Source organism: Bos indicus x Bos taurus, chromosome 19, assembly GCF_003369695.1.
Source record: "Bos indicus x Bos taurus breed Angus x Brahman F1 hybrid chromosome 19, Bos_hybrid_MaternalHap_v2.0, whole genome shotgun sequence".
In the NCBI taxonomy this organism is placed as follows: Eukaryota; Metazoa; Chordata; class Mammalia; order Artiodactyla; family Bovidae; genus Bos; species Bos indicus x Bos taurus.
In genome coordinates this window covers 32,213,196-32,240,425 of record NC_040094.1, presented here as the reverse complement: position 1 = coordinate 32,240,425, position 27,230 = coordinate 32,213,196, and the positions used below count along the sequence as shown (strand labels likewise).

The 27,230-nt window shown below is 45.4% G+C and overlaps 1 protein-coding gene across 6 annotated transcripts in view; it reads right to left on the bottom strand.

Annotated features, from left to right (window-relative positions):
• Positions 1–785: 785 nt before the first annotated feature.
• MYOCD (myocardin) overlaps positions 786–27,230 on the bottom strand; it is a 91,390-nt gene continuing 64,945 nt past the window's right edge. For 3 of the 6 annotated variants that reach the window (XM_027517345.1, XM_027517346.1, XM_027517349.1), the window contains 7 exons: positions 23,866–24,110; positions 22,746–22,899; positions 18,058–18,999; positions 15,163–15,306; positions 13,605–13,733; positions 10,194–10,251; positions 786–6,865 (listed from right to left, as the gene is read on the bottom strand). In XM_027517345.1, the coding sequence (XP_027373146.1) occupies positions 6,294–6,865; positions 10,194–10,251; positions 13,605–13,733; positions 15,163–15,306; positions 18,058–18,999; positions 22,746–22,899; positions 23,866–24,110 (2,244 nt within the window). In that variant the 3' untranslated portion in view covers positions 786–6,293. The remainder of the gene's footprint in view (positions 6,866–10,193; positions 10,252–13,604; positions 13,734–15,162; positions 15,307–18,057; positions 19,000–22,745; positions 22,900–23,865; positions 24,111–27,230) is intronic. The other 3 variants (XM_027517347.1, XM_027517348.1, XM_027517350.1) reach the window with 3 other exon arrangements.

Sequence of the window (27,230 nt, the reverse complement as noted above, 5' to 3'; positions counted from 1 at the left end):
TGCCAATGCAGGAGACATAAGAAATGCAGATTCCATCCTGGGTGGGGAAGATCCCCTGGAAGAGGGCCTGGCAATCCACGCCAGTATTATTGCCTGGAGAACTCCAGAACAGAGGAGCCTGGTGGGTTACAGTCCATGGAGCCACAAAGAGTCAGACATGACTGAAGCAACTTAGCGTGCACGCACGGACATCCACCTCTCTCTCCTTTGCCATTCCCATCCCATGATCAAATCCCATACTTTCCATTCTATTAACATGTTTCAAAACTACCTTAGTCTCTATTCCTACAGCTGTTTTTCTTAGTCAAGTCACCATCTACTTGGCTGGTTTATTAAAGAATCTTAAGTTATTACTTTCACTCCAACCCTTACCGTTACCCCATCGTTTCTTCTGTACTGAATTCAGTATGTTGAATTCCCCTTGAAGTTCTTACATCTGTAGACTAAGGAGGGCACCAGTGATTTATCAAACTAATTCACGATTTACTGCGTGTATTTTAATAGCATATATGTAGGCTCACTAATGTCCTCATTTGATTAGTGTGGGTGAGACGTACAGTGTGTGAGATCAGAAGCACTGCAGATAAGTAAAGTGTGATCACTGGTTCTGCCAGGTTGCAGATGTGTAACCTTAAGTGATTAACTCAGCCTTTGCAGACTCAGTTTCTTCATCTGTAAACTGGGGGTGATCGTAATACTACTGTTTCATGGTACCACTGCGGGGATTTGACAAAATAACAGCACAATGCCTGGTACATTGCACAGTCAAGAAAAAAGCTTTCATCTCTCTCTAAAATAAACATTTTATTTAAAAATATACATATATTTTTTTAAAAAGAACACATGCCAACTTTGGTATTTAGCCATTGCTTCTTTTCTCTTCCTGGTCACCCACATTTCTTCCTAGTTATGTATAGTTGAGTGAAGGAGCCAACGTGAAAGCTCCACCACACGGGGTCCCTGCAGAGAACATATGCTGGCTCTTTGGATTTCTTTGCAAAGTGCCTCTTTGTGTTTCCAGGAGGCAGGATTTCAAGCACCCAGCTGTGCACTGCCCTCTTTCCTCACTGCAGGCACGTTGGAGAGGACTCTGGGGAGCAGCGTGGGTTCCCTTCCTTTGGAAAACATTACAGCAGCCTCCAGGATTGCCATCATTCTATGACCTTCTCCCAAAAACCCTCTGGAACTGTTAAAGCACACACAGGGAGCTCACAAGGCTGAAGGTGATTGAAGTAAGCGCAAGAGACCACCATGAGTTTGTCTTAACCCATAGAATTCTAGAAACTTAGATTCCACCAACTCCTACCATCAGATGGGAACTTCTTCATGTTACCAAACCCAATGAGTCTACAGCAATTTCCCTGGGAGGTAATAGAGAAATTTTTCTCGGATCTCTTCTGGTCTTAAAGTCATTTCCTAATGCATAGTCTCACCCTAGCCAGGGCTCCCCTGAAAACGTGGATTCCAGAATCAAACCCAGCTCCTCACCACGCTGAGCAGCTCTCTAGCTTATAGGACTGTCTTGTTGTATGTCTAGTAATATCATCTAATGCTAGTTGAGTTTCCGCATCTCAATTGCCCCGCTGGTTTCTACTGGATTTGTAAGAAAACTGAAGACTCCAGACTCTCACTCTGAGTTTGCTTACAGCTGACAGCAAACTTGGTGCATCTGTGGGCCACAGCCAAGCCCTGAAGGTGGAGGGCAAACTGCCCTCACAATCCTGCAGCTTTTTTTCCCTAAAGACAGAGGCTCTCCATGGACACCCTACCTTGTAGGTGTCCCTTTTGTCCAGAGAGCTTGTTCTGAAGATCAAGATGAAGGCATGGGACAAAATAATAATAATAAGTTTCCTTTGTCCTTCTCTGATTTTCCAAATGTTTCTGTATCTGGCAATGAAGATAAACCCTAAAAGCTCAAACAGATGTTTTAAGTGGTAGAAAGACATCTAAGTCATATGTTGCTGCTGTTTGATCACAGAAGAAAAAAATGCAGCATGAGTGTAGGTTTTAGCTAAAAAGCCCCTCTCCTTTGGGAAAATGAAAACCACCCCCCACCCCCTGCCTTGTCATCATAGGTAAAGGGATTCTGGTTGGAAGACTTGGAAATTACCAGGCTTCTTGCAACCTCCCAGTCCCTCAAGATCGGAACCATCTGTGCAGAGTCTACGTGGTACTGGACATCTGGGACAGGGGATGTGCTCTGCACAGGTGAGACATCAAGTTATTATCTCCAGGATGAGTAAATCTGATGCAGGAGTTTTTGGCCAAACCAGCATTGGTTTCTAGAAGAGGTGATAGAAACCTCTTCAACAGGTCTTTAGAAAAGACTGTCTTGAACGCTTGGGGTAGGTTTTTGATCCACCCCACCTCCTTTTTTTCAGATTGGAAATAAATGTTTCTGGATGGCAAAGGCCACCTGTTCACAGATGTTGGTTGTTCAACTGAAGACCCTCCTGCTTTCCTTATCTGTCGGGGCGATCACTTCATGGAGAGAATGGTTTCTCATCCCAAACTTTTCGATTTCCTTTTCGTAATGTAATGTCTCAGCTGAACTGAGAGGCTGTGGCCTGACCTTCCTTCCCTTCCTCCCTCTTTCCTTCCTTCCTTCTTTCCTTTCCCTCTTCCTCTCGCTTTCCTTATAGTAGAATGTGTGCCATCTCAGTAACAGTGTTAGAAGCAGGGCTTCTACTGAGCACAGGCTTAATGAAGTATTTGCGCAAAGGAACTTCCTGAATCCATTGGATAAGGGTGAACCCACAGGACTGCACCAGAGTTGGGAGCAGCTGCAAATGTCTGCAGGTCAGCTTAACCACAGGGTGCTCCTGGGGGTCTTGAGAGGACCACATGTGGTTAGTTTCAGGCTCTAAAAGCCTGAAGAAACTTGACCGTGGCCATCTTCTTAAGCCTCTGTACATCTTTTAGTCATGCCCAATTTGTCACCAGAATAGAAGACACAATTAAGAGTTTAAAAGAACTTAAAAAAAAAAATCTCCCTTATAGGAAACATAAATTAACACAGATGATCAGGGAGCAACCAGCTTCATCAACCTTTTCCCAATTATCCTCAGTTTTATCTTTCAAATCTCACATCAGATCTACAGAAAGAGAGCGTGAATATGGTGGGTGGGGGTTGTGGGTGGAGGTTGAAAGCAATGATCCAGGAGTCTGCTCTGGGTTGCGTGCTGGTTTGTAGCAGCAAATATCTTTCGTTAACTGTGAGGCATATATGTCAGTGCCAGATAATAGCCTAAAAATATCCCAATGAAAATGCATAGCCTTACAAAGACAGAGGCCTCCTAGCCAAGTCTAGCCCTTCAGACAGAAATACCCAAAGGAAAAAAAAATAATTGACACTCAGACCAGAGTCTCAGAGATTGCTGTGAGGTTGTTCTCCAAAGGAAGGGGGATAAAAATAACATTAAAAAATTCACACAACTTGGCACATGAGAAATGGACTGACCAGTGAGCTTTGTCAAGATCCCCCCAAAATGTCAATGTCTGAGGAACACACAAAGGTGAGGAATGTGTCAGGAAGATTTTCTTCCCCATAGCTTCATCATCAAAGAAGAGATGGCAATTTTCCCCTCAGAATCTTTGGTTTTGATGACAGACATCAAAGCAAAGTGGAAAATGTACCGTGTGGCTCTTTTAAAGCACAAGGCAGATGAAGGAATGTAAAACGACTGTCGTCTTCCACCGCTGCTCTCTGTGAGAGGAGGCAGTACCTTTCCAGTGACCAAAGGTGAACGCTCCCTGTCTCTTCACATCACAGTCACTCTCGAGACGGGCTTGTTCATCGTGAGCAGGTGGCTGTGCGTCACTGGCTTGGAGCCATGAGTCATACATAGAAGCAACTTGTAGTCTGGGTGATGAATCGGGAACTCGCAGTGAGAAAGGCCAAGATCATTTCACAGCAGATGGAGGCTTAAAGGCTTTTGGTATAGAACTCTGTTGCACTGCCTTGAAGATACACACACATACACACATGTGTATGTATATGTACATATGGATGTGTATATATGGATACACATATCCACACACACCTATAGACACACATACATATACATATGTATATATCTATACACACATGCATATGTGTGTGTATATATATATATATATACACATATATAATATATATATATTTTCCTCCTGCCCTCCCCACCCCCTCAGTAAGATGCGGCAGCTTTCAGAGTAGCAATCACCAAAAACACTCTGTGTTCACACATGTTAACAGGTTAACAATGGAATGACTTCTAAATCTTTTTTTTTTTTCAAAAAGAGAACTTCTAAAATCACAACATGTTTGGTTATTTTCTCCATAAGTGCACAGTGAACATTTTTTTTTTTTTACAAAAGAAGAAAACAGTGCCTTAGTGATTTAAATAAAAAATAAAAACAGCGAGAGCTACCTTCTACAGCATGCAACACTATGAGTCCGTGCATTAGAACCACAGTGAGCCTTAGAGACTATCCTGCAATTTAAGTTTTCAACTCCCAGCAAAAGCAGGGGAAGTGGTGAGGAATGCACAGTAGACCATCGTCTTTTTTCCCTTCCGTCCTTTTCGACGTGCGATTGTGTTTTCTTTCAGAAACCCAGACCTAAAATACTCTTTCCTACTATATATACAATGTAACAATTTCCGGTTTTCCCCAGAGCAACCCAAATCAGTGATCTTGAACCAAATGAGGGTAGGGAGAGCTTCACGACTGATGGACGGAATCATTGGTTTCTTTCCTTTGATTTCTTTCTTTTGACTTCCTTTTACAGCAAGTTATTGTGCAGATGGAGAATCGGTTACCCGGGAGAACCTTGACTTTCAGCTTTTTAACGTATGGTTTTATTAGCAGTAGGACAGCTGATAAATGGATGAAATCCTCTTCTCCAAACGTTGGGGCAGAGAAAGGGAGATCTTCAAAAGAAGGGAGAGAATGGATGGAAAATTTGAAAGAAAAGTAGAGTGGGAGAAAGATAATGGAGGTGAACCCCTCCTTCCAATAAGAAAATAAAAAGAGAAGCCGAACGTCCATAAATAATCACCCTGTTATATGAATAGTAACCCACTGTGTTTATTCCCATCATACGTGAAATGATGTTCCTTAGTGCTGTCTGCATTATTCCTGATAACAGTTACTTGAGACCAGAGAGATACTCTGATTTGCTTACGTGGTCGTCTCTAGTCTTTGACACTAAAGGAGGTTGTGCTGGAGAATGGCAGGAGGTTTTGTCTCTCTTCTTGCTTTAGGGTTCTCTCCTGTTTCACAATGCTTAACACCATGGCGGGGATTCCCAGGTGGCTCAGTGGTAAAGAATCCACCTGCCAATACAGGAGACCGAAATTTGATCCCTGGGTTGGGAAGATCCCCCGGAGGAGGGCATGGCAACCCACTCCAGTATTCTTGCCTGGGAAACCCCACGGACAGAGGAGCCTGGCGGGCTACAGCCCAGGGGGTAGCAAAGAGTCGGACTCCACTGAGCAACTGAGCATACACATCACCATGGAGACAGTGACAGTGATCCGGCCACTGGTTAAGAAAGGGAAATTTCAGGTGTGCTTCTTTGGGCCAAAGGTAGGTTGGTTGTTATCTGTGACCACATGGAGTCCTGGGTACAGGGTTGGGGTCACTGTAGCGGGGGCAGCTTTGTGGCCAAGGGATATTGAATTCACTTCACTTCCCTGGGAATGGATTGGTCCTGTCCCTCTGTTCTGCCTTAAGAACCTGACACTGGGCCTGACCTCTGTTTTGAAAGGCAAGTGATGGAGACATGAGAAAGAGCCTTCAGGGGTACGACTTCCATCTACTTTGAAGGACTGGCTTCTGTGTGTTCCCCAGAGAGCTTACAACTTCTTTCCATGGTAAGAGTAACAAATTCATGAGAAAATCTTACAAAGTGAGATTATGCCCCAACAGTGCCTGAAAAAAATACAAGCTAGAAAAAAAGATTAGTGTTTGAAAGGCATTGGAAGCAAAAAAAATTTTTTTTGTATTCTTGATCTGAAAAAACATAATTTTGAAACCATTGCTGAAATCAATAATAGTCACTGAACGTTGGCAAATATTACACTATCCATCTATTAAAAAAAAGACTCCTGTTTGTTCTTGCTGGTTGTAACTGAAGTCTCCATGCTTGTTTTTCATTCTCTCCAGCTCCTCCTCCCCTTCTTCCTCCTCCTTCTTCTTCCTCTCCTCCTCCTCTTCCAGCTCCTCCTTCTTTGGGAGAATGTAAATATTTGTGGTCATGTGCTTTCCCCGATGGGATTCCTCTTGGCCTTCCTTAGCACTTCATCAGGTGTTTACCACTGCTGTAAGTGGAGGTCCATGGGGGAATTCAGATTGAGATCCGTGACATCCAGGAAATCAATGTTGAAGATGCTGGGGCCCCCGGTAGATAGGGAGCTGAAGCTTGGGGTGGAGCTGGGCGGTGTGAGGTCCAGCCACTCCATGCTTTCCCAAGGAGATTCTGTGAAGCTTAAGGGCAGCCCACTGCTGTCCACAGAGGAAGGTGAGAACTGGGTCTGCATGGGGGACAGGGGGCCCGGCAGGATCTCGTGTGCGTTGAAGAGGTCTTCTGCAGCCTTCCCTGAGAATCCATCCATCATCCCGTCGAAAGGAGGCTCCTCACTCCCGATTTTCAGAAGGGTGGTGTCACTCACCTTCCCCAAGGGGCTCTGAGAATTTAATAAGACTTCCAGGTGCTCGTTGCTCTCAGCACCAAAGTGATCAAAGGAGAGCTGGCCTCCTGCGGATGCTGGTTCAAAGGCTGCTGAGGACTTGGGGAGGGCACCAGTGGGGCTTCGAGAAGACCCAGGTATCTTTGGGACTCTGTGAAGACATGAATGATCCTCTCTGGCGTCAGCGGGCATTTCTGTTGGTAAAACACAACGGGAATTGTTCAATCACTTCCGATCGATTGTGATCATTCAAAGATTGATCACTCAAAGATTGATTCATTCACTTGAATGAATCTTTGGAATGAATGAATGACTTACAGAAGGAGATGGCCATGCTTCTTGGGTCACGGCTCTTCACCTGGTCTCACCCCTAAACCACTCTGTATATTGCAAGTTCTTCCCTTGGGTCTCTCCCCAAACCCTCTCTTGCTGGAAATTCCACTCTGCGATTATCAGACGCTCAAAGCAGGTGCTTTTACCTGCTCCTTCACTGACACCTGGCTGCCCCTGAAGACACTGCACCCTCACTATACCCTCACTGGGGGCTCTTTGCTGCCCAGCCAGAAGATGAGTCATCAGGTCCTTTCCTGCCACCACTGTCTGATCGTTACTCCTCCTCCTTATTGTAACTCCTCAGTGGTTTTGAAGGTCATCCTGCTCTCAAAGTCCACCCCTCACCCCCCGTCTCCTGGTCCTTCCTCCTCATCCACAAAAAACTACTCCCTGTTCACTGCCTTTCTTCCACTTCAACTCTTGTCATTCTCCGTGACTTCAGTATCCCAGAAGTGACTTGTTGTCCAGGGGGCCTCTCTGTTCCCTGATACGCCATCCCCCCCAGTGCAAGTGATGCTGCCATTGCCACTCTGCTGGACACACCCTGGACCTTGTGGCCCCAAACACTGCATCCTCTGAAAGTCCCGTTTCAATCACCATTTCCAACTCCCTGTCCATCGCCTCCCACTCCTCAAGTTCACTTCATAAGGACCCTCTGATAACAAATTCTCAGCCATTTTGAGTCACCCCAGTCTACTGACTCCACGATTTTCTCACCATCCATCAGCTTCTTCTGATTTTTATTTATTTTGGCCGATACATGCGGCATGCGGGATCTTAGTTCCCTGAACCAGAGATCGAACCTGCCTTCCCTGCAGTGGAAGCATGGCATCACAAGCACTGGACCACCAGGCAATTTCCTCGCTTTTACTCCTTTCCTCGTGCAGTCTGTACTCTTGATCCACCACTCTAATTACTCTCACATATATCCTCAATCCCCCTGCCCTTTCCTTCCATCACCATATTCCCTTGGCAAAACCCCACACCTGGATGAATCTAACCGTCTGTTTTCTCCGAGTCCTTCCAGGATTGGTTGGACTTTTAAGAAAAAAATTGCACAATGAAGTTGCCCAGTTCATTTTTAAGTTCATGATGTTAAGTCGGCACTTAATACTGCCTAGTAGGGGGCTTCCCAGGTGGCGCTAGTGGTAAAGAACCGGCCATCTCCATTGTAAGATGTGAAAGACACAAGAGACGTAACAGACGAAGGTTGAATCCCTAGGTTGGGAAGGTCCGCTGGAGGAGCCCGGCAGGCTACAGTCCATAGGGTTGCAGAGTCAGACACGACTGAAGCGACTTAGCACGCATGCATTCAGGCACAGAGAGAGGGTGATCCTGCTGTTGTTTCTTTCTTTCTTTCTTTTTTAAATTTTATTTTATTTTTAAACTTTACCAAGTTTTGCCAAATATCAAAATGAATCCACCACAAGTATACATGTGTTCCCCATCCTGAACCCTCCTCCCTCCTCCCTCCCCATACCATCCCTCTGGGTCATCCCAGTGCACTAGCCCCAAGCATCCAGTATCGTGCATCGAACCTGGACTGGCATCTCATTTCATACATGATATTTTACATGTTTCACTGCCATTCTCCCATATCTTCCCACCCTCTCCCTCTCCCACAGAGTCCATAAGACTGTTCTATACATCGTTTCTTGTGATCGATTCATCACTGTTCTTCTTTCCTGGAATTTCCCCGGCTCCACTCCCACACCCTGTTTGCAGACCTTGCCACATACTTCATTAAAAACATAAGGGTATCTTCACTGCTATATTTAAACTGGATAATCAACAAGGACCTACTGTATAGCACAGGGAACTCTGATCAGTGTTATCATGTGGCAGCCAGGATGGGAGGGGGGTTTGAGGGAGAATGGATACGTGTATATCCATGGCTGAGTCCCTTTGCTGTTCACCTGAAACTTTCACAATGTTGTTAATTGGCTATACCCCAATACAAAATAAAAAGTTTAAATACAAAATATAATGGTGTCTGATAGAAACCTGCTCATCTTTCCATCATGAAACTTAACAACAATACAGACATCTATGCCCATGTTTTTCTTCTTCACTTTGTTACAAGGGAGGAACTGCCTATTTCCTTGCATGATGCCCATATCTCTTGCCAGACAGCAAACCCCCTAAAGGAGGTGGTTTGCCTGGTTCAGCGATGGACCTAGTCCGATGCCTGGCCACTTTCTCTCTGAAACTTTCAATGCTGTCACTTAAGCGCTCAGCACTGAAGAATTGATGTTTTCGAACTATGGTGTTGGAGAAGACTCTTGAGAGTCCCCTGAACAGCAAGGAGAGCAAACCAATCCTAAAGGAAATCAACCCTGAATCCTCATTGGAAGGACTGATGCCGAAGCTCTAGTACTTCAGTCACCTGATGCAAAGAGCGGACTCATTGGAAAAGACCTTGATGCTGTGAAAGACTGAAGGTAGGAAGAGAAGGGAATGATACAGGATGAGATGATTGGATGGCATCACTGACTCTATGGTCATGAGTTTGAGCAAACTCAGGGAGATCGTGAAGGACAAGGAAGCCTGGCATGAAGTAGTCCATGGGGTGGCAAAGAGTTGGACTTAGGGACTGAAAAACAGCAACAGCTTGAGGGCTCCAATATGGAGTCTTTTCTTTTTATCCACACATTCTCCTTACATGGTCATAGTCACTTGTGTGCTTTCAGATTTTAGGCACAACTGTGTAACTGTTTAAAAAGAAATAAACGAATGACTTACAAGGAGGCAAAAAAGAACACATTGACCACTGTCACTGCTTGAATGACATGTGAACATGAAGGGCCCATCGGTGGGAGATTCATTTTGAGCAGACTTGCTTTACCTGCTTCCTTCTTCTCATAATAAGAAGAGAGGGACGTTGGGATTAGAACAGTAGGGGAAAATGGTTTAGCAGGAAAAACATTTAGGAAAACAAGGACCAAGCTGAAAGATGAAAACTGTTAAAACGATTGCTGAAAAGTTTTCTGAGGAAAATGGGACAAAGGTGATGAGGGGTCACCCTCTAGGACTTCTTTTATCTGCTCCAAACATGGACAGGAGGCTCAGAGGCAGAGACGTTCTACCCCGACATGGCTCTTTAGTCCAACTCACAGTGAGCATCTGACCTTGGCCCTGAGAGTCCACACCCTAGAGTGCACACAGGGGCAGAGCATCCTGATGTCTTACCTCCACTTTCAATGAGGACATCCAGGAGTTCGTCCATCTGCTGGCTCCGGGTCATTTGCTGTTGCCAATTAACCAAAGGAGAACAGAGAAATTAAAACGTAGCGACTGCTTCTGTAGGAAATCATCGGAAGCAGTATGACAGGTTCTTGAATTAGGTTTGGTTAGTAGTGTTTTTTTTTTTTAAATTGTGGTAAACTATAAACAACATAAAAATTTACCATCTTAACCATTTCAGAGTACAGTGTGCAAATCCACTAAGGTCATTCACGTGGTTGTCCAACTGGCACCACCGTTCAGCTCTGGAGCTTTTTCATCTTGCAAAACTGCAACTCTGACCCCACTGAACACTAACTCCCCACCCCCTCCTCCCTACAGCTCCTGGACACCACTGTTCTGTTCTCTGCTGCTGTGGATTTGATGACTCTAGGTATCTCATATAAGTGGACTGATACAGTATCTTTGGGGCTTTCCTAATAGTTCAGTTGGTAAAGAATCTGCCTGCGATGCAGGACAGCCTGGTTTGATTCCTGGGTAGGGAAGATCCGCTGGAGGAGGGATAGGCCACCCACTCTAGTATTCTGGCCTGGAAAATTCCATGGACTGTATAGACCATGATGGGGTCGCAAAGCAGACACGACTGAGCCACTTTCACTTTCACAGTGTCTTTCCCTTTGTGGCTGGCTTATTTAGCTTAGTTTGGCCACTTTATGCGAAGAGTTGACTCAATTGGAAAAGACTCTGATGCTGGGAGGGATTGGGGCAGGAGGAGAAGGGGACGACAGAGGATGAGATGGCTGGATGGCATCACCGACTCAATAGATGTGAGTTTGAGTGAACTCCGGGAGTTGGGATGGACAGGGAGGCCTGATGTGCTGCCATTCGTGGGGTTGCAAAGAGTCAGACATGACTGAGCGACTGAACTGAACTGAATGTCTTCAAGGTTTTGCAGCAGGAGTCAGACTCTCCTTCCTTATTAACTCTGAGTAATATTCATTGTGGGGCTTCCCAGGTGGCCCTAGTGATAAAGAACACCTGGCAATGCAGGAAGTCTCCTAAGAGGCTTGGGTTCAGTCCCTGGATGGGGAAGATCCCCTGGAGGCAACGCACTCTAGTGTTCTTGCCTGGAGAATCCCATGGACAGAGGAGGCTGGCGGGGTATAGTCTATGAGGTTGCAAAGAGTCAGACATGACTGAAGCAACTTAGCATGCAGGCATAATATTCATTATTCATTGGATGTATACAATATGTATTTCATTTATCCATTCATCCTTCAATGAACACTTGGGTTGGTTCCACCTTTGGCCTTCATGAATACGGACGTTAACTGGCTAAAGATTTTGGTAGCATGCGTTTTTGGACAGGAAAACTACTAAATAAAACGATCTGACACAACAAGAGAAGGGGGGAAAGGAGGCAGAATGATCCCTAGCCCAGAGTCATTCAGAGTAAATTCAGTTGTTTGAGAAGTTCCCATTCCAGGAGATGGGCACCTTAATATATAAATAGGATGGCCATTTTTATCACTTTGAAGTGACTTGGCTAGGACGCAAAATAAGCCTCAACAATCAAGCATCTTTTCTGATCACAACGTTAATTGTGGGGAAGCCCCACAATGAATATTACTCAGAGTTAATAAGGAAAGAGATTCTGACCCCTGCTGCAAATTAATCAGAGAAATTAATCAGAAATTGATCAGAGAAAAAGCAATGGAAAAAAATGCTTATTTGGAGGCTAAACAACATGCTACTAAAACATGAATTGGTCAGTGATGAAATCAAAGAGGAAATTAAAAGATACCTAGAGACAAAGAAAAGTTGGACTTAGTCTAAAAGTTGGACTATAAAGAAAGCTGAGCACTGAAGAATTGATGCTTTTGAACCGTGATGCTGGAGAAGACTCTTGAGAGTCCCTTGGACAGCAAGGAGATCCAACCAGTCCATCCTAAAGGAAATCAGTCCTGAATATTCATTGGAAGGACTGATGCTGAAGATGAAACTCCAATACTTTGGCCACCTGATGAAAAGAACTAACACATTGGAAAAGACCCTGATACTGGGAAAGATTGAAGGTGGAAGGAAAAGAGGGCAACACAGGATGACATGGTTGGATGGCATCACCAACTTGATGACAAGAGTTTGAGCAAGCTCTGGGAGTTGGTGATGGACAGGGAAGCCTGGCGTGTTGCAGTCTGTGGGGTCGAAAAGAGTCAGATGTGACATAGAGACTGAACTGAACTGAGAGACAAATGTCAATAAAAACACAAGCATGCAAAATCTATGGGATGCAGCGAAAACAATTCTTAAGAGGTAGTTCATAGGGATACCGAAATTCCTTAATAAAATAAGAAGAATCTCAAATGAACAACCTAACCTATCATCTAAAACAGTTAGAGGGACTTCCCTGGTGGTCCAGTGGTTAAGACTCTGCACTCCCAATACAGAGGGTGTGGGTCCTATCTCTGGTTGGGGAATCAGATCTCTCATGCTGTGCAGTGTGGCCAAAAAAAAGCAACTAAGGAAGGGGGCTGGGGAAAAAAAAATTAGAAAAAGAGCAAACAAAACCTAAACTCAGCAGAAGGAAGGACATTAAAGATCAGAGAGGAATTACATAAGATAGAGATGAAATAACAATAGAAAAAAAATCAATAAATCCAAGAGCTGGTTCTTTCAAACACAGAACAAAATAGACAAACCTTTGGCTCACCAAGAAGGACGGACCCAAATAAAGAAAATAAGAAGTGAAGTGACTTGGATCTGCCTCCCGTCTGGGTGCTGGGGATGTGGCTCCCGTTTCTCTGGCTCTCCACTGCACTTGTAGTGAACACAACTTCCCCTCCGGCTCATCTGAGTTAAGTAAGCTCTGTCTGTGGAAGTCCACTTTGCCTGGCCCTCTTCTTTTCTTTTGAAACCACAAAGGATCCATTTGATGTTTACAGATACCAGGGCATGGGAATGAGGAGGACAAAGGCATACACGGATCTCAGTCCCTGGGATCACTGAGTTTGGAAGCTAGGAAGAACCTTAGAAACAGTTGCCCCAGCATAACTCTCATGTGTTAATATTTGAGTACGTATCTTGTGTCAGGACAATGCGATCAATGCTATGTCATCTAGCACCCTTATCCAGTAGATATCGTCTTCATTTCACAGAAGAGAAGTTGAATTCTTGACCAGTGTTTGTGGCAGTGGCAGCTGGCACCAAGTCTGGACATTTGGATGCTAAGTCAGCCTCTTGTCTCTCTGCCTCATACAGCGTGTCTACACACACCACGCTTCTTCACAGTGAGCATCTGGACAGTCTGCTTGTTCTGGCAGGGGAGGCCACAGAATCTACATGCGTGAAGCCACATCGTATAAAACAACATGCACTGAGTCAGCCTGTTCTTCCATGAAGATCAAATCGTGCGCTTACCTGCTTCACTGCATCTTCGTAGGATGGCGGCTGGGTTATTTCTGAAACTGCGGAAGTGGACTTGGAAAAAGTTGGGGATGGAATTGGAAACTTTGGCCCTGCCTTATCAGAAGAGTGCAGACCCGCCATCTGCGTGAGTAAAATTCAAAGAAAGACGATCAATCCATGCATCGACATTGTATATAGCTCCTGTTTTAGAAACTATAGACTCAACTGTAGAAAAAATTGATTAAAGGGGAAAAAGATCTGGGGCTTAAATATATATCACAGATATGTTACAGATGTATATGAACAACAGGACACATCACTGTGGATGCGATGCTGGAGGCATCTCAGGATGGGAGCCTCAGAAATTCATTCCCCTCCTCTAAGGGGCACCCTGTCTGTTGGGAGAAAGCGAGATGAGAAAGAAGCCAAGTGTCTGTCCAGTCCAACACAAAGAGCTCTATCAACCCAGGAATTTCCAGAGTAATTTATCTCTCAGCCTGTGTTGTTCCTAAGTGAAAGTATTAGTTGCCCAATCATATCCAACTCTTTGCACCCCATGGACTGTTGCCCTCCAGGCTCTTCTGTCCATGAGATTTCCCAGGCAAGAATACTGGAGTGGGTAGCCATTCCCTTCTCCAGGGGATCTTGCTAAACTAGGGATTGAACCCAGGTCTCTCAGATTGACAGCAGATTCTTTACCATCTGAGCCACCAGGGAAGCCCGTTTCATTCCTAAGTGAGTGTATATGCAGATATTGCTGGAGTGTCTCTTCATAAGCCAGCCCTGTGTGCTGTAAGTGTGTTCTGTGGGGGTACCTAGGACATTACAGAGTCTCCATCCCCAAATGATGCCCTGCCCTGTGGCATGCAACGCTTTTGTGTCATGGTCAACTCGTGTCTGCCACCTTCTTTTTTTTTTTTTTAAGACTAATTTTATATATTTTTTGAACTTTTAATTTTGTATTGGGGTATATATAGCTCATTAACAGACAATGCTGTGATAGTTTCAGGTGAAGAGTGAAGGAACTCAGCCATACATATACACGCATCCATTCTCTCCCAAGCCCCCTTCCCATCCAGGCTGCTACATAAAAGTCTGCCTCCTTTTTGACTACCTTCCCACTGCTCCTTGCATTCCCCATATCCTGCATCTTTTACCTCTCTGATTCTCCCGCCTACTGACATGTGTCATCTCCTCCCTTTTACTTGGCGACTCCAACTTTCTGCACCTCTCCATTCATTTCCGAGGATCCACTATTTCTCTCATTCTCTGCATTTTTTCCCCCCATGCTCCCTGACTCCTATCTTCAACTTCACTGAACTTGGTCTGTTCGCCACACTCTTTTGCAAACCTGCCAAGGCCATTTTACTTGTCATAATTTCTGGGATGAACCAAGGAAATGATGCCTTGGAATACTCGGACTTATATCCGTATATCCATTTCAAGTAAACTTGTTTCTATCCAAAATGTCATTTCTTTCTGTTTGAACCTCAACACGGGGAGGAGAGGGGCCACAGAGATAGACGAGGCCAAGTTGGCTCCCAGCTTAAACCTTTCTCCAGGCGCCTACCTTTTGCTGCACACCTGGGCTTTTGGGAGAAGGTCTGCCCCCGACAGCATGACTGCTGTCTGCCGCAGCTCCAGAGAAAGGGGGGTGAAGGCTGGGAGGCTGGGGAGAGAAGCTTGGAGGGTGGCCCTCGTGTGCCCCTGAGTTCTGTGGAGAGGAAGAAGGACAGATGAAATGGCTGATCCCTGCCCTGGTGTCTTATCTTTCCACACCTCCCTAAATTCCATCACCAAGGCCTCAAAGCCAGCTTTGGACACTTCACCTTCTGCTCACAAACTCTCCATGGTTTCCACACGTCTACAATGGAGGGTCCACATCTAACCAGGGTGAGTCTTCAAAATGCTCCACAGTCAAGCATTATTCATTTCCCTCTGTGAGCTTGCGTGTGGGCATGTTCAGTTGCTTCGTCACGTCTCATTCTTTATGACCCCATGGACTGTGGCCCACCAGACTCCTCTGTGCATGGGATTCTCCAGGCAAGAATACTAGAGTGGGTTGCCATGGCCTTCTCCAGGGGATCTTTCCAACCCAAGGATCAAACCCATGTCTCCTGTATTATAGGTGGATTCTCTACCACTGGGCCACCAGGGAAGCCCTCTGAGAGCTTAAATTCTGCTAATCCAGCCACAACTTGTACATTTTGCTTATGCTTTTTTCACATGGAATGACCTTTTCCTGATTCTCCTCTTCCAACTCCTCAAGTCCAAATCCCTTTGCAAGTCCTCCCACTCTGCTAGCCCTTCGTGGTCAACACCCACTCCCCTAAGGCTCTGTGTAGCATTTAACATCATGCTGCTCGGTGATGTTATCCTATATTGCTCTTTGTCTTTTTATTTATTCATTTTTTATCATGGAATCATTCATGTCTTCAAAGAGTGCTTTGTAAGCCATCAATTACTGTACAAGTGGTGGTTCTTCTTGATAGCATCCATATCATTCACTTCAGCATCTTATGGTCCAGAGGTATTTCAAGAGCTACTTGTACTTTTGATTCCGAGAACACCACATTGACACCTGTTGTCCATAAGGATGAGAATCCATGTTAAATTTCAGCTCCTCCCAGAGTGCTGACTCAGGAGTGAGCATCCTTCATGTGAATGTGTTGCTCTAGTGGGTTCATAAAAATGTATCTGCATTACCCCACCTCATACTCCCAGGGTAGAGAATATTCAACGTGAAAGAGGCATACATTTTATTAATAGTATCAGATAATCCTTGGTTCCATGACCCTGGGCAACTGGCTTCACCTCCCTGGGCCTTATTTTCCTCAATAGTGAAGAATAGCAAATTGTAATTCGTAAGGCTGTTTTGGAATTCGTAAGGACTTCCCTGGTGGCTCAGATGGTAAAGCATCTGCCTACAATGTGGGAGACCCGGGTTTGATCCCTGGGTCAGGAAGATCCTCTGGAGAAGGAAATGGCAACCCACTCCAGTACTCTTGCCTGGAGAATCCCATGGATGGAGGAGCGTGGTAGGCTACAGTCCATGGGGTTGCAAGGAGTCAGACACGACTGAGTGACTTCATTTACTCACTCACTCAAGGCTGTTTTGACAATTAATGAGTTGCTCACATACATACCTCTTTTGAAAAAAATACAGTGATTTTTTTAAAAAGATCATCTTATTGTTATTTTTTGACTTATTGATAGATTGATTTTGATGCTCTGGGTCTTAGTTTCAGCACATGAGATCTTCAACGTTCATTGTGGCATAGGGGATTTGTAGCTGCCACTCGTGGGATCTAGTTCGCTGACCAGGGATCAAACCCAGGCCCCCTGCATTGGCAGCATGGAGTCTTAGCCCCTGGACCGCAAGGGAAGTCCTGTACATTGCCCCTTAATACCTGGCGCATGGCAGGGATCCAATTAACTTTTCTTCCTATTCCCTTCCTAATAACATAGATTTCAGAATCTTCATAATTTTCTTTCTCAAAGAGACTTAGACTTTTCTAATAATTCTTCGGTTTCATGGACAGAGGAAGTCTTGGATGCTCCCCTTGGTCTAGTCTTTGAACCGTATGTTCTTCTGGGCCTTCCCTATGACACCCTTCATTCTGCTCCTGCCACACCAACTTCTTTCTGGTCCTGGACTATCCCACATAGGCTCCTAGAACAGGGCCCTTGCACTTGCTGTTCCTCCTTTGCGTATAATGCCTTCACCCCAAACACTTACAAGGTTTTCTCCTTTACCCCCTTCAGATGTCCCTGGCCCTTCCATTTAAACTTCCAAATTTCTCATTTCCCTTGTCTGCTTTTTCTCTGTAAGATGTTTCATCTTCTAATATATTAAATACTTTACTTAGATCTTTTGCTTACTGTCTGTCTCCCCATGAGAATAGGAATTTTTGTCTGGCTAGCTCAACACTAATCCCCAGATACTAGAACAGAGCCTGGCACACAGTAGGTAAATATTTGCACTTTACAGACCATTACTCAGAGAGAACAGTAAGGTCTGATAACTTTCCCTTTGGCCCTTTTGATGAGTTAGTTTGGCCTACAATGAAGTTTGACACCAAGGGGTCTTGGGAACAGCCCCATGAGCCAAATCCAGTCCCCAGCTTGTTTTTGTAAATAAAGTTTTATTGGAACAGCCATGTGCATTCATTTACCATGTTGTCTATGGCTGCTTTGGGGTTCCAGAGGTAGAGCTGAGTGGCTGTGACAAAGACTGTACATTCCACAAAGAAAAAACATTTATCACCCAGCTCTTTACAGAATAAGTTTGCCATCCTTGTCTCATAAGTGAGTTTGTCTGACTGTAAAGGTTTGTGGATCGTGGTGCCCGGAAGTTACTATCAGACTTTTAGCAAACCCTCCCCATGCAAAGTTCCAAGGTCAGCTCCTTAGCAGTTGTAAATTCACATCGCACTTTCGGGAAGAGCACGGGGCCAGTTCTTACCTGTGCAGTGCACACCTGGCTGCTGACAGGTGAGGAGACCCTGTGTTCTTCTCCTTGGGCGCCTGATGATGGGGGAAGGAAGTAATGGTTGTTTGGCGATGGGGGCAAACTGATGTGCTGTGGGCTTTTCACAGCCCCGAGGGGCGAATGCTGCGGTGAGCACTGCGGGCTGAGGAATGTGGAAGACAGTACGTTGGTCTGACCCGAGGGCTCTGCACAGTGAGTGCTCCCCAGGGGCAGGAGCTGAGTGTCTTCACGAGGCGGTGGCGGCTGGCCCTCCGAGCCAGTGCTCTGTCTTTTCATGGCTGTTTGCCGGGATGAGAAAGGACAGCTGGACACGGCATCTTCCTGCTTGATGGGGGCGGCTGGGAAGGGGGGCGGCTTCTTGTCAGGACAGCCGCTCCTCTTGTGCTTCTGCAGCTGCAGCCTCAGCTCCTCCACCTGCCTCTGTTCTTGCTGGAGCTTCCAGGTGAGCTCGTTGATCACCTTCTGCTTCTCCACCAGCATCTTGTCCTTCTCCGAGTCCAGCCCGTCCAGCTCCGGAAGCATGGAGCCGCCATTCAGACTGCCCATGAGAGTTTCCTCGGCGCACGCGGGGACCGGGGAGGGATGCAGGCCAAAGGATGGGGAGGCGTCGTTGAAGGTGTCCGGCAGGGACCCCGCCACCGACAGGTCAGACGAGGCGGGTGAGATTGGGGGGCTGGAGCTAGTGCTGCCGAAGTGGTAGAAGCCGTTGGACAGGGCGCCGGTGGAGGGGGAGGACTGGTAACTGGGCAGCGCATTGCTGGGCGTCACCGGAAAGGTGACAGTCGTGATGTCACCGAAGTTGGGCACAGGGTTCCCAGAGCAGTCCTGGAAGGGCCGAAGTCGGTCCATGAGGGCCGTCTTGGTACCGGACACAGGCAAACCTCGTATTCGAAGCTGTTGTCTTAACTCAGAGACCTGAAGGAACCAGGCTGGCGTTAATGCTGCTTAGTGACAATCTTTTTTTTTTTTTAAGTATTGTTATGGCAGCTTTAAGATGTCACAAATGGAATCTAACATGTCCCCTTATTTGTTAACAATTTTGATATCATCTTGCACATTTTTAATGATTTGTAAAAAAAAAAATCATACACCATGTTTTCATGGTCTCACATTATAGAAATGTCTAGCTCAGATGAACCACGGGGGTTATCTGGTCTATTGCCTTGCAACCCCCATCCTAGTCCTTGCCCCCATTTAACAGGTGACAAAGCTGGTACCTGCCTGGGTTTAGACGTCAACCCTCAACCAGCAACACAGGGCAGCCTGACATGCTAGGGCCTCTGTGCCTTTGGTGAACAGCCTGCTCATCCCATTTTCCCCACACCTGGCAAGAACATTAGAGCAGAGCCATGCCCCCCCATGGGGTTCCTGATTCAGCAGGTCTGGGTTGGGCACTGAGAATCCGGGTCTCAAACAAGCTCCTGGAGGATGCTGTTGGTGCCAGGACCAAGTTTGGAGCATCACAGTTCTGCATTGCCATGAATGTCCTAATTTTAGTGACTGGCTGGATAACAGTCATATACTGAGAGAAGTGTGTGCGGAGATGAGACCATCAGTTCAAATCCTGGTCCTGCCTCCTCCCAACTCAGTGATCGCTCTGTGAAATGGGGTGACAGTACCTCTCTTACACAGTTTTGTGGGGATAAAAATGGCTTAGGATTTGTAAAGGGCTTGGAGTAGTGCCTCACAATTGTTGGTGCAAGGTTCTTGCTTTATTGTTATGTGGACTCACAAGGAATTATTTTAACCCCACATTTATATCCATAAATGTCTGTTGCTGTTGTGTTAGCCACCCCGGTCGTGTCCGATTCTTTTCGACCCCATGGACTGTAGCCCACCAGGCTCCTCTGTCCATGGGATTTCCCAGGCAAGAATACTGGAGTGGGTTGCCATTTCCTTCTCCAGGGGATCTTCCTATCCCAGAGATCAAACCCATGTTTCATGCATTGGCAGGTGGATTCTTTACCATGGGAAGCCTATAAATACATGTACGTGTATATATATCTAAACGTCTGCTTGCAGATGAAAACGTCTGGATAAAAATAAGCTAAAATTCTACCAACAGTTCTCTTTATCTGCATTTCTAAAATAGCCCTCATCAGCATATTACTTTTGTAATCAAAATGGAAAATGTATCAGATACCTAAGTGTCAATAATTCAATACAACAGCCAGAAATCAATAGGGAGATACTCTTGTGATGTTTTGTACAAAAAGGTTTTTTTGAACCTCAAAGCTAAGAGACTAATAATAAAAATACTGGCCACAAAACTGAAAACTATAGGTCAAAAATACTGGGAGAAAATACAAATAGCCATCTCATTAAAAAAAAAAAAGCAGGGAAAATAATAGTAAGCTCAGCATATCCACAGGAAAATATTGACACCCAAACTAAAACTGGGTAATGGACACAATCCAACCCTTCACAAACAAAAGATAAAATTAAAAGAAAAATGGGGACTTCCCTAGCAATACATTGGTTAAAACTTCACCTTCCAATGCAAGTTTGATCCCTGGTTGGGGAGCTAAGATTCCACGTGCCTTGTGGCCAAAACACCAAAAGATAAAACGGAAGCAATATTGTAACAAATCCAATAAAGACCTGAAAAATGGTCCACATCAAAAAAAAAATTATTTTTTAAGAAAATTAAAAGAAAAATGACCTATAACATCTGAGTACCAGCTAACATTCCAAGAAATAAATATGTACATAGCTTTGCGTTTACCAGATAGACAAAGAAATGAATAATAACACTTTGTGTCAGTGAAGTAGCAGCAAAAATAATTGTATAAAAATGTTGCTGCTGCTGCTGCTAAGTCGCTTCAGTCGTGTCCAACTCTGTGTGACCCCTTAGCAGCCCACCAGGCTACCCTGTCCCTGGGATACTCCAGGCAAGAACACAGGAGTGGGTTGCCATTTCCTTCTCCAATGCAGAAAAGTGAAAAGTGAAAGTGAAGTCGCTCAGTCGTGTCTGACTCTCAGCGACCCCAAGGACGGCAGCCTACCAGGCTCCTCCGTCCATGGGATTTTCCAGGCAGGAGTACTGGAGTGGGGTGCCGTTGCCTTCTCCGATAAAAATGTTAAGGAAAAAAAAAAAGCTTTTTAAACCTTGCTATTCTGACCATGGGCCCAGCAGCATCAGACAGCATCTGGGAGCTTATGATAGAAATGCAGACTCTGAGGGCCCTCGCCACACCTATCGAATCAGAATCTGCATTTGACCGCGAGCCCCAGGTGGACCACTGGGCACGTGCCGGCTTGAGGGGTTTTGCCCGAACACACTCCTTCTGGGAACAGATTGGCACAGACATTCAGGACAGGAATGTGACAACACGGACAAAGAGCTTTCAAAAACAGTCATGCGTTTAGGTTCAGGAGTTCCACTCCTGAACCTGTATTCAGCCTGGGGAGATAACTAGAGAAATTAAATGTGTATGTGAATTATACATTTCATAGCAAAAATTTGGAAGCAGAAGTCCAATAGACGGAGGTCAATGAGGTGGAGAAATGATATGCCAGTACTAAAAAGAAAAACCTTACTGAAATATTAAAAGTTATGAAAAAGTCCATGATAAATAAAATAGAAAAGCATGCCAGAAGTATATACTCAGTAATTATTTTAAAACCAAACATATTCACAAATATTTTAAGTCTAAAAGGAAATACTATAGAATCTGTGAGTCAATTGTCTTTTAAAATACTTTTTTTATACACTATCATATTTCAGTAGTGAGTATATATTACCTTAAGAGTTACTTAAAAATTATCTTCAAAAGGATTGCAATTACTGACTATATCACAAGCAATAAGATATGCTCTCAGCCCCCCAGCCTGGCTAGCCTTGTCTTGCCATTTTCTTCTATATTCACTGGTTTGAAAAAGTGAAAAATGGCAACTCGTTATTGTTTTAATTTAGAATTACTTAAAATTAATGAGTTCTACATTCATTTTTAGAATCCGCTCTGGCACTGAATAATTTAAACTACATTATTAAATAATGCAGCTCATATTCTAAAATAAAATGAATACTTGTTCAGTCCAGTTTACTTTAAATTTCAGACTGTTATGCTGTGTAGGCTTGCTTGGCACAAAGATTTGTATTCACCTCTTTTATACATTCACTGGTGTTTTAATTGTTGCTGAATTTTTAAGTCAAACCAGCCAATCCTAAAGGAAATCAACTCTGAATATTCACTGGAAGGACTGACACTGAAGATGAAACTCTAACCCTTTGGCCACCTGATGTGAAGGGCCAACTTATTGGAAAAGACCCTGATGCTGGGAAAGGTTGAGGGCAGGAGAAGGGGGCAGCAGAGGATGAGATGGTTGGATGGCATCACTGACTGGATAGACATGAGTTTGGGCAAACTCTGGGAGCTGGTGAAGGACAGGGAACCCTGGAGTGCTACAGTTCATGGGGTCACAAAAGGTCGCACACAACTGAGTGACTGAACACCAGGGCCTTCTCTGGTGGCCCAGTGGCTAAGACTGTGCTCCCAATGCAGGGGACCTGGGCTCCATCCCTGGTCAGGGAACTAGATCCCACACTCTGCAACTAAAGATCCTGCATGTCGCAACCAAGACCCGGCACCGCCAAATGAATACATAAATAATTTAAAAATATTTGTTTTAAAAAAACAAAATAATGCCAAACCCTATACCTTCAGATCATCTAGGTTGGATGGGAGTGGGCCTGGCTTGAGAGAGGAGACACCAGTTTGTCCAGAAAAGCTGTTTTTGGCAGGAGACAAAGGGGTATTGCTCAACGGGGCTGAAGAAGCATTTGGATTTCTGGCCATCTGCTCATTTGGTTCCCTGTAAAACAAACACAGAAGAGGTACTGAAAATACAGTCAGATTTATGTATGGGGATATGATATTGTGATTTATAATAGGAAATGTATATATTTGGTCTTCATCCTGGTTTCTGGCACAGCTTCTAAAACCCTGGGGGTTTCCTAAGTCATGAAAACAAAAGCTGTCTTTTGTTATCCTAATGAGGTGACTGTTGGAAGCCACTTAAGCTTGGAGACTGGTGGCCTGGAGACTGAATCATGTGATTAGAGAGTTGGAGTTTTCAGTCCCACCCCTGACCTCTAGGGAAGAGAAATAGCTGGAGGTTGAATTGATTCACAAAGGTCAATGATCTACTCAATAACGTAATGAAGCCTCTATAAAAACCCAAAAGAATGGGGTTTGGAGAGCTTCCGGGTTGTGTAGCAGGTGGAGATTTGGGGAGAGTGGTGTATCTGGAGGGACATGGATGCTCTGCCTGACTCCCATGTACGGCCCCAGGCCTCTCTTCCATCTGGCTGCTCCCATGAGGACCTACATGCTTTTACAACAGACTGGTAGTCTAATAAGTAAAATGTTTCTCTGAGTTCTGTGAGCAACTCTAGGAAATTAATTGGAACCCAAGGAAGAGGTTATTGGAAAGTCCAGTCAATAGCTGGTCTGTCAGAAGGATAGGTGACAACTTGGACTTGTGACTGGTGTCTGGAGGGTGAGGGGCCAGTCCTGGGGGACTAAGCCCTCAAGCTTTGAGACTGAGATCCAACACCATCTCTGGGTAGAGGGCATCAGAACTGAGTTGAACTTCGGGACCCACCCCCCGACCCAGCTGGTGTCTGGTGTTTCGGGGAAGACTGGGCGACCCGACCACAGGACGTGGTGCGGTGTGGGACTCGCTGGGTCCTCTGATGGAGAAGCCACAGCCAGCCTCCATCCCCAGGTGCCCCCCCCACCCCGCCCTCCCCCCGCCCCCCGGGCTTGGCTGACTTACTTGGGTGGAGCTGCGTGCAGCCCGGGGTAGCTGAAGCGGTGCTGCTGCTGCTGGCTGAGGATCTGCAGCTGTAGGAAGAGCTGCTGCTGCTGGAGCAGCCGGGCATAGGCAGAGTCCATGGGCGGAGGGGACTTCTCCGCCTTCTGGTCGGGGGGGATGTACTGGTGGTACTTGAGCTTCTTCACCTTTGGCTTGGGGTCCTTGGGCTTTTTGTGGCGGTTCTTGCTGTCGCTCAAGGACTTGGACTGCAAAGCAGATGGAGAGACGGCATGTGCTTTTAGGTGGTGGATGGGAACGGCTTGGCATCAGGAATATTACCTCTAGATTTTATCTGATGGGTGTCCTTGAACCCCCGACACACAATATAGCAAAGACAGGAGGCACGAGGAGATCCTGGAAGTTAAGGTACCTAACAAACAAATCCATGCAAATACATCGCAAAGGATGGACACTCCTTAGGCAGGAAGTCTTGAGTCTTAGAAGTGGCTTCGGGGAACTTCCTTCCCAGAACAGAGAGGTAAGTCTATGTTTCACTGAGGCCAGCTTCCTAACCTAAAACCTAAACCTGATGACTAATGAAGACGACATTCTGTTCTTGGGTTAGGTTCATAAGAAGGTTCTTTTTTTTTTGGAAAAAAAAAAAGTTCACTGTGGACCATTTTTAAAGCCTTTATTTAATCTGTTGCACTGCTGTTTCTGTTTTGGTTTTTTGGTCGTGAGACATGTGGGATCTTTGCTGCCCGACCAGGGATTGAACCCACACTCCCCGCATTGAAAGGGCAAGTCCTAACCGTTGCATCGCCAGGGCGGTCCGAAGAAGGTTCTTTCGTCTGCATATGTGTCATCATCTTTAGTGAAGCTCCTCGTGAGCTGACTTATTAACAACATAAAAGGAGATGAAATTAAGGCTGTCTCTAAAAACCCAAAAGGTGGATTCTTGTTGCTTCTAAATCAATTCCCCTTCCCACCAAATACTGATATAAAATCAGGAAGTGACACCCTCTGAACTAAAGATTCTTCACTGACTACAGGAAGGACAAGTCACCCACTGAGACCTTTCCAGAAGTTACCAATCATGGTGTACGGTTTGGATCCTTGACAAAAGTTAAGGACGGAGGCCTGGAAGTGAAGACACATTTTTGAACATGGTATAGTTATCCAACTTTACCATATCTCAATGACCCCGACCTGCAAGTTGGGTAAAATATTCTCTACTTTTGATTTCAGTAACCAACGGGAGAATGGTAAAATATATTGTTGAAACAATTAAGATTTCAAAGGACAGTGTGATTATATTTATAACCTGTCCCTGAAATCCAAAGACCTCCAGAGACTGAGAAGAAATACGTCTGTACTTCATTCAGTTAAAAAAAAAATACATTTCCAATTCCTGACTGTATTATAGAAGATTGAAATGAACAGGGATGTGATGATGGAAGGGTCTTAATCTGAGAACAAGCCGGCAGGGGAAGGTGTGGTACCAGCAGTGTCCAGAAGAGGGAACTCCTGAATAGCCAGCAGGCAGGTTGTCACAGGGAAGCTTTCCCATTTTAACCACGAAACACACATCTGAAGGTGACCTATTGGATTTGCTTTTCTCTGACTCAGCGTGCCTGTCCACCAAAGCCTTTTTGTGTGTGTGTGTTCTCAGGAAGGCTTCTTGTACACTTAGCTCAAGGATTCCTATGGGCCAGGGGCCCTCCTCCCTGCTCAGTCATCGATGAGTTAGTGCTCCAGGTAACGAGTCAGCCTTCTGTTCTTGGGAGAGTTTCCCCCAGCTCCTGCAGTCAGCTCTGCCCTGCTCGCACTCCTCCTAGGACCTGCTTGTCTGGGGAAGCTGCAGCCTTGCGTCTAAAGCAACTAAATCAGGGGCTCAGCCATCTTCTCTATTTGTTGCCTTATTATCACGGAGACTCTGAGCATTCAGAAGGTATTGTAAATCAAACCGTTTGCTCCAGATAGTGAGAAGCACGGACCACAGAAGCCACGGAACTCTGAATCACTGGAACTTTGTGTGTGCTGCACTCATTTGCTCAGTCATGTCTGACTCCATACAACCCCGTGGGCTGGAGCCTGCCAGGCTTTTCTGTCCATGGGATTCTCCAGGCAAGAATATTGGAGTGGCTTGCCATGCCCTCTTCCAAGGGATCTTCCCAACCCAGGAATCAAACCCGCATCCCTTATGTCTCCTTCATTGGCAGGCGGTTTTTTTTTTTTTTTTTTTTTTTTACCACTAGCATCACATGGGAAGCACACCTGGAACTGTATAGTTGCATATTTTTGACATGACTCTTAATTGAAATTGATTGTCCTTTCTCAGGACAATTACTACACTTTCTTAGTACGAAGAGGCTGAAGGCTCTGCTCACTTGCATTCAGTTCAGTTCAGTTGCTCAGTTGACTCTTTGCGACCCCATGGACTGCAGCACACCAGGCTTCCCTGTCCATCACCAACTCCTGGAGCTTGCTCAAACTCATGTCTATGGAGTCGGTGATGCCATCCAACTATCTCATCCTCTGTCGTCCCCTTCTCCTCCTGCCTTCAATCTTTCCCAGCTTCAGGGTCTTTTCCAACTCTTTTGCATTAGGCAAAATTTAAACACTTCAGTAGAAATATTAATACAATTTCTCTTTGCTCCCAATGGTGGAAATCACTGAATCATATTAATATTAAGATATAAATATTCTCCCAAGTCAATATGTCTCTTCCCTCTACCTGTAATGAGCAAAATTCACCAATAGCCACATAATTTCAAAGCTGTTGAGCTGAGTGGATTGTGAAGTGAAAGTCGCTCTTTGCGACTCCATGGACAAGTCCATGAAATTCTCCAGGTCAGAATACTGGAGTGGGTTCCCTTCTCCAGGGGATCTTCCCAATCTAGGGATCGAACTTAGATCTCCTGTGTCTCCTGCATTGGCAGGTGGATTCTTTACCAGCTGAGCCACCAGGAAAGAGTGGATTGTAGGCTGGGTTTAAGCCACTGCAGTCTGGGGAGCTTTCCTGGGAATCAGAAATGCCTGTCATCCATTCAGAACATGAAAACTAGTTTTGTGGGCTTCTCTGGTGGCTCCGTGGTAAATAATCTGCCTGCCAGTGCAGGAAACATGGGCTTGATCCCTGATCCAGGAAGATTCCAGAGCAACTAAGCCCAAGGGCCACAACTGCTGAGCCCACGTGCTGCACCTGCTGAAGCCCGAGCACCCTAGAACCCGTGCTCTGCAACAAGAGAAGCCACCGCAAGGAAAAGCCCGAGCACCGCAACTGGAGAGCAGTTCCCACTCTCCACAACTAGAGAAAAGCCCATGCAGCAGTGGTGACCAGCATAGCCATAAAGAAACAAACAAAATTAAAAAAAAGAAGACCA